General features: G+C 33.7%; 1 protein-coding gene across 2 annotated transcripts in view; it reads left to right on the forward strand.

Moving 5' to 3' along the window:
* TET2 (tet methylcytosine dioxygenase 2) overlaps positions 1-12,008 on the forward strand; it is a 91,372-nt gene that overhangs the window by 48,981 nt on the left and 30,383 nt on the right. For both annotated transcript variants that reach the window (XM_008057259.1, XM_021711922.1), the window contains exons 3-5: positions 143-233; positions 1,615-1,708; positions 2,356-2,564. In XM_008057259.1, the coding sequence (XP_008055450.1) occupies positions 143-233; positions 1,615-1,708; positions 2,356-2,564 (394 nt within the window). The remainder of the gene's footprint in view (positions 1-142; positions 234-1,614; positions 1,709-2,355; positions 2,565-12,008) is intronic.

The raw sequence follows: 12,008 nt of genomic DNA on the forward strand, positions 1-12,008 counted from the left end.
AATTTACTCATTTTAAAGAAAAAAATTTTTAAAGTCACTTTTAGGGCCCTTAATGTGCAGTTGGGGGATAAGCTTTGTGGGTGTAGCCTTTATATTTAGTGTAATTGAGGTCTAAAATAATAATCTTCTATTATCTCAACAGAGCAAATTATTGAAAAAGATGAAGGTCCTTTTTATACCCATCTAGGAGCAGGTCCTAATGTGGCAGCTATTAGAGAAATCATGGAAGAAAGGTAATTAACGCAAAGGCACAGGGCAGATTAACGTTTATCCTTTTGTATATGTCAGAATTTTTTCCAGCCTTCACACACAAAGCAGTAAATTGCAAATCGAGTAATTATTAGTAGGCTTAGCTATTTTAGGGTTGCCAACACTACACACTGTGCTATTCACCAGAGAGTCACAATATTTGACAGAACTAATAGTCTGTTAGCTGGCACAGGCTGCCCACTTTGCAATTGATGCCAAAAAACCCAGCCATGAACAGGAATCAGCTGGCCAGCCAGCCAGACTGCCAGCCACAAGGCTATTGGCAACCAGCTCCAAAGAGAGATCTTACTCTGGCCTTCCCACCTGATGATAAAGTGTCAAAGAAGAAAAAGGAACTACTGAGTTAAATTCATCTACTGTTGTAAATGAGTAGTTATCTCTCAGGAAATTTTATTGTACTATAAATAGAGAGCAAATGTGATATATTGAATAGAAAGAGAGACAGATTCTATTTATAGCTGCCTTTTTTATTATCAATCATAGGAATACAAGTATTACCTTTACTGTTGTATGTAAAAGACTTTTATGAGTATGATAATGTAGAGAGGGCCTTTCATATAGCTATATACACTTCTGAGCTGTTATTCTACTTGGGTGCCTTTTCATTAAGAGGTAGGCAGTGTTATTATTAAAATATATTAGGATACGTTGGGGCAGCAGGGATGTATTCAGTATAATTCTTGCTCCATTTCCAAATTATTCATTTACAAATTAGCATGCAGAAATTCACTAAATAATCATCTAGTGGCCCAGTAGAAATAGTGAATTTCCCTAAGTGCCTTTTAAAAAAATTATAATTAGCTAGCGGTAAGTAGTGCTTTTGTCATAAAGGAAAATATAGTCTCTTACTAGAACTAGTCTATATTTTCAAAATGGCTGGATACTAATTATTTTACAGCCCCCTTTCTAATAATATAGGAGGTTTTTTGAGGAACAGCTCTAACTAAAAGCTATTACAACTCCCCAAGTTTTAAAATAGCTAATTTTCATAAAGGTCAAAAATCAAATAGTATATGTTCTAGAAGACTGAATTTAGCAAACTAACTTAAATTTTGTGCTTTGTGAAATTATGTATAAAAATAAGTTTTCCCATTATTTTTACCCAATATGCAATTTACAAAATAGTTTATTACAATTGTCAGCATGTTTTGATACTGAAGTAAAACAAGGCTTAAAAACTATTAGCAAGTTTGCCTGGCTTAGACCTGTTTTTAAAAAATAAACTGTTCATTTCTCAGGATGTGGTCATAGAATAAAAGTACACTCAAATGTTCAAATATTTTGGTTGCTTCTTGAATTCAATTGCTAATTGTATATGTGTGTGTTTCTGTGGGTTTCTTTAAGGTTTGGACAGAAGGGTAAAGCTATTAGGATTGAAAGAGTCATCTATACTGGTAAAGAAGGCAAAAGTTCTCAGGGATGTCCTATTGCTAAGTGGGTAAGTGACTTGATAAGGCATTGGTCTTCAATCTTGGGTATTTTAATTCATAAATCTAACACTGATAATTGGGCTACCCAGACCAAAGAATCATGCCAGTTGAAAGGAACATCGTGTATGCATGTGTGTATGTATGTGTGTATGTATGTGTGTGTGTATGTGTGTGTGTGTGTTTCTCAGTGTTCTCTCTTAAGAAGAAGGCAGATTAGTTTTAAAATCATGAACAAACCATATTTAATTGAAAGAATCTAGTGGGGAGGAGGTCCCTTCAAATACCTAATTCTTTCAGAAATGTAAAATGATCCTTAGTCCTTTAAATACCTTCAGTTAACCCTTATATTGTCATTTATAAAAACCTTGCACTAAGACTTATATGTCTTTCATCTGGTTCTGACTTCAATGCAGGTGGCATTTAATTGCCCCCACCTTAGTAGATATAGTCTGCTAAGCATTAAAGAGTAGTTCCGCATTTCTTCCTGATGGGCAGCCAAAGGCAAATTGCACTTGCTGATAAATGTTGCCCTAATTGTGACCCAGACATGAAAAAATATGCATACATAAATAAGTGCTCTTACTTGCTGCAAGTGACCCTTGTTTTGTTTTGGTTGGGGTGGGGGGTGTTTGGGATGGAATGGTACTCTGCACAGGTGGTTCGAAGAAGCTGCAGTGAGGAAAAGCTACTGTGTTTGGTGAGGGAGCGAACCGGCCACACTTGCGAAGCTGCAGTGATTGTGATCCTCATCCTGGTGTGGGAAGGAATCCCGCTGTCTCTGGCTGACAAACTCTACTCAGAACTTACTGAGACGCTGAGGAAATACGGCACGCTCACTAATCGTCGGTGTGCTCTGAATGAAGAGTAAGTGAGGGCCTCTCCCCTCTTTGGGGCTGCTGCTAAGAAAACCTAATTTTTGGTTTGAAGGAAGGGAGTTTGAACCTGCATTTTTACACTTATTAAATGGGGATCAAAATGCCTGTTTCACAGTCATGCAATAAGAAGTTGTCTTTACTAAGGTGAATAATTTGAGGTGATTTCATTACGTTATAGTATAAGACAGTGTAACTGCTAATTAGGAGCAAAGTGTCTCTATCCATGTGGCCTCAGTTATACTGTATACTTGAAATTACTTGTATGCCCACATGTTACAAATGACAACTCTAATATGCCTGGCCACCACATTAGCAGATGTTGACACAACTTCTATGTTTCAGTATCTGAAACAGAAAGTAAGTTTGGTGAGAAACTTTGGAATTTCTAAGTCAAAGACCTTAATATATATGTAGCAGACATAAAAATACAGGGCCATAGGAGTTCTGTAGAAATAGAATGAATTTTTAACTTCCATTTAATCTAGTTTACTATTTCCACAACTATAATTAAAATAGCTTCCATTTTTACTCCTTTAAATGATCAAGAAATTACTAGCTGTGGATATACATTATTTTCCAGGAATATAAAAGTTGGAATAGAATAGAAAGGATATGCAGTTAAATATATTTAGCACATCTAATTGCTAATACTTTCTTGCTTTTGTAACTTCATCCACTTTTCAAGTCTAAATCTTCACCTAGAGAAAGCTTCATTTTTAATATTCCTCTGCTATGGTATTTCTGCATGGTGTTAAAAAACATAGGAAAGTTCACAGTGCTACACTGAAATCCTGCAGTATTTTGTCCACAGTAGATTCTATAATAATTTTAATTTTACACTACTTTCTTTAGTCTGTTTTCCTCTACATCTACCAAACTACAAAGTTGCTTGCTTAGTTTATGGAAGTGCCTGTACTGCTCACTGCAACAACCCATTGCTAGGCAAATTTGTTATTTTGCTAACTATAACGCTAACTGGTATGGTTTTGCCAACTTTGTGTTAACACGCTTTCTCTCTTTGGGTTGTGGGGGGCAAGTCAACTAGAAATAATATGTTCAGGAAAGTTACTCTCCCTATGTGAAAGTGTAACTTGACGTTCCATGATAGTTATGATCCCCAGATTTCATGGTATATGCCTGACTGTCATAAATCCACTTTTATAAATATTAGTTGGAGCCGGGCTCAGCCTGTAATCCCGCGCCTTTGGGAGGCTGAGGTGAGTGGATTGCCTGAGCCCGCAGGTTCGAGACCCGCCTGGGCAGCGAGACCTCATCTCTACAATAAATCAAAAAATCAGCCAGGTGTGGTAGCGCATGCCCGTAATTCCGGCTACTCAGAAGGCTGAGGCGGAAGGATCGCCGGAGCTCAGCAGGTCGAGGCTGCGGTGGCCGGGAGCAGCCACTGCACTCCAGTCTGGGCGACAGAGTGAGACTCCAACTCAAAAAAATTAAATTAAAATAAAAAATATTAGTTGGAAGGTAGAAGTTGCTGATTCATTACACACGAAGTGTAAACTTAGGATGAACTGCTTTAGGTGTAAAAAACTTTTTAATTTAACCTAATTTCTCTTGTTCTTTCTGGGGAAAAAAGCATTTAGGTACTTTTAATCAGACAGAAAATGAAAGTTACAGCACTCTGGGTTCATTGATAATAGCATTTCTCTCTCAGGAATTCAGTAACACTGCATTGTTTTTAAAGCAGAATTCCTCTTAGACTTGATGGCTTGAAGTTTTACATTACTGAAGAACTTCTTGTGAAAATTACAGTTGTTTTATTTAAATCTCTTGAAGTGTCATACAAACATAAATGTGAATATTTCATATTCATTATACTTAATTTATTATTATTATTATTTTATTGCTGGTCTTTTTCCCCTGAAAGATAATTTTTTCTTAATTTCCTATAAATTTCATTGCTTGAAAAGGAATCTGACATATAAAAAATTATGTTAAGCACTTTACTGAATTTTGTTATTTTGCATTCAAAAATCGTGAACAATAATTGAATCAGGGCCTTAGAAAAATTGTAATTTATTTAACTGGTCTAAATAAGAGGTAGAATATAAAATTATTAGAAGACATACTTCAAATATTAAGACATTTGAAAAGCACAGCCATACACTTTGTCTAGAATTTCAAGGTAAAGATAAATAATATATTTAAGCTGTGCCTACCCATACTTAGATCTCCGAGATAAGAAGTTTTAAAAATACTTAAGTAATACATGACTAAAATAGATCAAGTGTCATCGAGCCATCATGCACAAATAGCTTTTTAATTTCTTCTTTCCTATAAATGAATTTTATTTTGTGGCTGGTAGAAGTTAAAATTAAGACTGTTATAACTTTTTGCCAAAAACAGGACAATCTGAAATTGGGGCTGTGGACTCAATTTTATGTTCAAAGCTATGTGAACTTCATCACCGAGTTTTTATACATCCCTATATCCATGTGCTCCAAACACCCACTGTGAGTCCAGAAAAGAATTCTGAGAGCATCTTTCAGTGGGAAAGTCAAAACCTGATTTTTTACATTTCCTTTGAACCAAACCAGCTGCTTCTCCTTTAGAGATTCCCTTTGAGATTTCCATTTTATGACTAAGCCTAACCAATATTTTTTTGGCAAGTAAGAGTTGTGGGCGTGTATCTGTCATCATAAGGAAGTCAAAGCCAGAAATGCCTTCTGCCATGGTGGGTGATGTTAACATTTTAAGAAACTTTATATTATGAAAAATTTCATAAAATAAAGAATGCAATATAATGAATCCATGGACCCACCACATAGCTTCAATATTTATCAACTTTTATCAGTATTATTTCATATGACTCTCTCATACTCCCTATCCCCCGCACTGGTGTTTCCAAGCAAAACACAGTCACCTCATCATCTCACCTGTAAACTTTTCAGTATGTATCACTAATCGACTTAAAAAAAAAAAAAACCCTAGTCATGGTATCATTATCACTCACCTCAAATTTGGCAATGATTCATTTAATATTCAAGATATGTTTGTTCAAATTCCATGGTTAGAGCCTATTTCACAAAACACATACAAATGTAAAAAGATATTAAGGAAAAGAAAACCCTTGCATCTGATTGACAGTATTGAGTGGAATAGTCCCAGTCCACATTCTGGCACAATTATTAAACAGAACTTCCTTGCACTCTTAAAAGCATTACGTTTTCAGAGATAAATTATACAATTCATGTGACTCTCTTTATTTATAACAGTCTCCTACCCTTTTTAATGAATTGTTTTGTTTAAGAGACTATGATTTTCTCTGTAAAATTTCCCACATTCTGTGTTTGGCTGATTTCATCTTTGTTCTTTTGTTTAACTTGTTCCTCTAACCCCAGTATCTTCTGATACTTAAAGAATGCACACACACACGTATACATTGGTAAAAATGCTTCTTAAGTGGTGTCAAAATCTTCCTAATTCTTTGTATCCATCAGGAGGCACATATCTGTTTGGTTCCAGTTTATGTAGTGTTTAATGTGTTCTGGAGTTGTCAGCCTAATCCATCATAGCATTCCTCATCAAACTTTCACCTGATAAATGTGTATCAGTTGATGATTATTGCCTGTTTTTATTATTTCATTAGTTTGCAAATTGATCATTTTCTCTATTTTGATGTTGTATTTAATTGTGTTATATAAAGTTAATTTATTTTGCTAGGTTTTCTATACTGCATACATTTAAGTAATTGATCTAATTTTCATGTTCAAAATGTTTTACAATTAGAAATTCAAGTGGTAAATCAAAGGTTAAGATTTTTTTTTTTTTTGCGTTGGAGTCTCACTCTGTCACCCAGGCTGGAGTGCAGTGGCATGCTCACAGCCACCCGAGTGTTGATCTGCTGGGCTCCGGTGATCCTTCCACCTCAGCCTTCCAAGTAGCCAGAACTACAGGTGCATGCTACCACACCTGGCTAATTTTTTGATTTATTGTAGAGATGAGGTCTCACCAAGTTGCCTGGGTTGGTCTCGAACCTATGGGCTCAGGCAATTCATTCGCCTCAGCCTCCCAAAGTTCTAGTATTACAGGCTGAGCCACCAAAGAATTTTTTTAAACTTACATTTTATAGATGTTTACAGATTAAAATGTTTATTATATTTGCTGTGTTGATTTATCATTTAATCATTAGCCAAATTTCAAGTCATATTAAAATGACCGTCATGCTAATTCTAACAATATTTGAAAGATCCCTATACAAATAAAATGACTTTTAGTAGCTACTTTATATAGAAAATCAACTTACTTAAAATCAACTTACATAAAATTCTACCATGTTATGAATTTTTTTCTAATTGAGATTTAATTCATGTACCATAAAATTCATCCTTTTAAAGGGCATGATTCAATTGTTTTAGTACATTCACGAAGTTGTGCAATCATCACTTCTACCTACTTGAGTTTCATCACTTCCATAAGGAAACCCCATATATATTAGGGTCACTTCCCATTTGCCTGACCCGTAAATGACAGCTACCAAATTTTGGTTTCTATTGATTTTTCTATTCAATTAGGCAGTTCACATTAGTGAAATCATATAATATATAGCCTTTTTTCTCTGATTTCTTTCACGTATTAAAGGTTTATCCATGTTATAATCTGAATCAGTACTTTTTTTCATTTTATGTGACTGTGCACACACACACACACACACACACACACACACACCACATTTTCTTTATTCAATTAATTAACATGTTTTCAAATCTTTTGGGTATACACCTAGAAATGACATTGTTCGTAATATGGTAACTCTTAACTTTTTTGAAGAACTGTCAAACTGCACCTTTTTACATTTCTGCCAACAATGTATGAGGGTTCCAGTGTCTCCATGGTCTTGATTTGCATTTCCCTAATGATTACTGATGTTGGACATCTTTTCATTTGTATATTGATTAATATATCTTCGTTGGAGAAAAATCTTTGCCCATTTTTTTAGATGTGTGTTGTTTGTTTCTTTTTAGAGTTTTAAGAGTTTCTTATATGTTCTTGATACTAGAACTTTATCAAATATATGATTTGCAGATATTTTCTCCTATTCTGTAGGTTGTCTCTTCACTTTGATAATGTCCTTAAAGCACAAAAGTTTTTTAATTTTGATATTAATGAAACTCAATTTTTATTTTTTAATTAGTTCCTTGTGCTTTCAGTGTTATATCTAAGAAACCATTGCCTAATCAGAAGTCTCAAAGATTTATGACTATGCTTTCTTCTTAGAGTATTATAGTTTTAGCTCTTATATTTAGATCTTTGACCAATGTTGAGTTAATTTAATGTTGAGTCCAACTTCATTCTTTTGCAAGTGACTATCCAGTTGTCTCAGTACTACTTGTTAAAGAGACTATTTTTCTCCACTGAATGGTCTGATCACTTCCGATTGAAAATTAATAGACTGAGATATATGAGATTTCCAGACTCTTAATTTGATCCTATTGATCTATATGTCTGTCCTTATGCCAGTACCACACTATGTTGATTTCTGTTTTGAAATTTGTTCTTTTGCAACATTGTTTCAGCTCTCTGGGTCCCTTGCCTTTCCATATGAGTATTAAAATCAGCTTGTCAGTTTCCCTGCTGGCATTTTGACAAAGGTTCTATTGAGTCTATAGGTCATTTAGGGAAATATTGACATCGCAACAATATTGCCTTCCAGTTTATGAACACAGAATGTCTTTTCATTTCATTTGTCTAGGTCTTATTTTTTTTAAATAATGTGTTGGAGGTTTCAGTGTGTAAGTTATACAGTTCGTTTGTTAAATTTTTTTTCTATGTTTTATACTATTGCAAATGGAATACACTGATAGTGTTATAGTCATATAGTTGAATTTTATAAAATGGTCTTATATCCTGCCAATTTGCTGAGCTAGCTTATTATTACTTTTTTGGGTCAATTCCTTAGGATTTTCTACATAAAAGATTATGTCATCTACAAATACAAATAGTTTTATTTCTTCATTTGCACTCTGGATTTCTTTATTTCTTTTTCTTTCCTAATTACCCAGTTAAAACTTCTAGAAAATGTTGAATAGAATTAGCAAGAGCAAAGATCCTTGTCTTGATGCAAGGTTTTAAAGACTCTCTTATCAAGTTCGGAAGTTTCCTTCTACTACTACTTTGTTGAATATTTTTATCATGAAAGAGTGTTGAACTTGTCTCAGATGCTGTATCTATATCTAACGAAGTGATCATGTGGTTCTTTTTCTGTTAATATGGTGTATTATATTGATTCATTTTGTGCATTGGACTAACTTTGCATTTCTGGGATAAGTCTCACTTGGCCACAGTATATACTTCTTCTTATATGTTGCTGAATTCACTTTGCTAGTATGTTATTGAGTATTTCTATATCTATTTTGATAAGGTGTATTGGTTCTATAATTTTCTTGTGATGTCTTTGGTTTTAGTATAAGAATAATTCTGGCTTCATAGAATGCTTTGGGAAATGACCATTTCTCTATTTTGGGGGAGAGTTTGTAAAGGATTGGCATTAGTTTTTCTTTGAATGTTTGATAAAATTAATAAGAAAAGTCACCTGCTACTGAGCTTTCCTTCTTGGAAGCTTTTTAAAAAAACATTTAATTGAATATCTTTTGAAGAAGTTTTATGTTCATAGTAAAATTGAGTGAAAGGTACAGAGCTTTCCCAAATACCTATACCAGAGCTTTCCCAAATACCTATACATGTATGGCCTCCCTTATTACCGACATACCCCACTAGGGTGGTACATTTGTTGAAATCAATGAACCTACATGAATACATCATTATCACTTCAAGTTCATAGTTTTCATTAGGGTCCACACTTGTATATTCTGTGGGTTGGATCCATGTTTAATAGAATGTATTTACTTGTACAGAAATGTACTGAGTAGTTTCATTGCTCTAAGAATCCTTTGTCAACCAACGATCTCTTTAAGGCCATATAGTTTGAGGCATACAATATATAGCTTTTTCGGACTGGTTTTTCTCACTTAGTAATATGCATTTAAGTTTTCCTTCACATCTTGATGGCGTTTTTATTTTAGCATTGAAAAATATTTCATTGTCTACATGTACCACAGTTTATCTATTCACTTACTGAAGGATATCTTGGTTGCTCCCACATTTTGGCAAATATGAAAAAAGCTGTAATAAATGCCAGTACATAGGTTTTTGTACTTTTGACAAAAGTTTTCAATTCCTTTGGGTAAATACTGCAAAGCATGATTGCTGGATTGATGATAAGAGTATGTTTAGTTTTGTAAGAAACCGCCAAACTGTCTTTGAAAGTGACTGTACCATTTTGCCAGCAATAAATGAGAGTTCCTATGGCTCCATAGCTTTACCAGCATTGGATGGCATCAGTGTTTTGGCAATGCTGATTTAATTTGCGTTAGCCTGAAGATAGTGTGTGGAACATATTTTCATATCCTTTCTATATCTTCTTTGGTGAGGTATCTGTTATAGTCTTTGGTCCATTTTTGAAAGCAGATTTTTTCATTGTTGAATTTCAAGTGTTTGTATATTTTGGTTTACAGATTGTTTTCAGATATGTTTTTGCAAATATTTTCTCTCAGTCTGTGCCTTGTTTTTTCATTCTCTTGACAATATCATTTTAGAACATTTACTTTTAATAAAGTCTAGCTTATCAGGGTTTTTTTTTTTTCCCATGAATAATGCTTTTAATGTTGCCAAACACAAGATCATGTAGATTTTCTGTGTTATCTTTCAGGGGTTTTATACTTTTGCATTTTACATTTAGGTCTGTGATCCATTTTGTGTTCATTTTCAAGGCTATAAAGTCTTTGTGTAAATTCACTCTTTTGCATGGGTTTGTTCAGTTCTAGCATAATTTGTTAAAAAGACGGTCTTGACTTCATTGCATTGCCTTTGCTACTCTGTCAAAGATTAGTTGAAATATTTATGTGATATGTTTCTGGGCTCTATTCTGTTCCTTTGATTTATTTGTCTATTCTTTCACCAATACCATACTGTCTTGATTACTTGAGCTTTATAGTGAGCTGTAATTATGCAATGTTATTTCTCTGACATTGTTATCCTTTAATATTGAGTTGACTATTCTGGGTCTGTTGCCTCTCCAGATAAGCTTTAAATTCAGTTTGTCAATATCCTCAAAAAGCTTGCTGGAGTTTTCATAGGGAGATTGCATTGAATTTCAATATCATGTTGAAAATAACTTTTTGACAATATTGACTCTTCCTAGTCATGAACATGGAGTATCTTTGCGTTTATTTATTTCTTCATTAGTATTCATGAAAAACTTATTTCTTTATATGCACCTTGTATATATTAGACTTATACATAAGTATTTTACTTTGGGGAGATGCTAATGTAAATTATAGTGTATTTATGATCTCAAATTCTACTTTTTTATTGCTGGTATGCAAGGGAGTGATCAACTTTGTATACTAACATTGTATCCTGCAATCGTGTTATAATCACTTGTCAAATCCAGGTGGTTTGTTTTTGTTTTTTGGTGGGGCTTTTTTTTTTGGTCAATTCTTTTGAGTTTTCAAGGTGATCATGTCATCTCTGAACAAAGACAACTGTTTTATTTTTTTCACAATCTGTGTACCTTTTATTTTCTTGTGTTGTTTACTGGAACTTCCAGTACTATGTTGAAAAGCAGCGGTGAGAGGGGACGTTCTTGCTTTGTTCCTGATTTCCTTCGAGTGATAGTCTTTGTTCCTGATTTCACCAGGAAATCTTCAAATGTATCACCATTAAATATGTTAACTCTAAGGTTTTATAGTTATTCTTTATCACGTTGAGGGCATTTTCTTTTATTCCTAGATTACGGGAAGTTTTTTAAAAATCACAAACGAGTGTTAGATTTCATCAAATGCTTTTTCTGCCTCTATTAATATTACCAGGTGATTTTTTTCTTTTACTTGTTAATAGAATGGATTTCATTACATTAATATGTACATTAATTTATTTTTAATTTTTTTATTTTCAAATTTTAAACCAGATTGGCATAACTGGAGTAAATTCTACTTGGCTTTGGGTCTTTTATTCTTCTTATACTTTGTTGGATTCAATTTGCCATTTGGTGAAGATTTTTACATCTATGCTTATGATTGGTATTAGTCTGTGGTTATCTTTTCTTGGAAGGACTTTATCTGGTTTTGGTAGTAGGGTAAAGCTGGTCTTATAAAATGAGTTATTTCTTCTGCTTCTGTCTTCTAAACAAGATAAAGTAATTAGTATAAGTTCTTCCTTAAATGTTTGATAATGTTCACCAGTGAACACATCGGGTCCTGGTGCTGTTTTGGAAAGTTATTAACTACTGATTCCATTTCTTTAATAGGTATAAACACATTTAGATTGTCTATTTCTTCTTGTTTGAGTATTTGTAGATTGTGTCTTTCAAAGAATTGTTCCATTTCATCTAGATTATCAAAGTTGTGGGCATAGTTTT

The sequence above is a fragment of the Carlito syrichta genome, unplaced genomic scaffold (genome assembly GCF_000164805.1).
Source record: "Carlito syrichta isolate Samal-C Ts95f unplaced genomic scaffold, Tarsius_syrichta-2.0.1 Scaffold302914, whole genome shotgun sequence".
In the NCBI taxonomy this organism is placed as follows: Eukaryota; Metazoa; Chordata; class Mammalia; order Primates; family Tarsiidae; genus Carlito; species Carlito syrichta.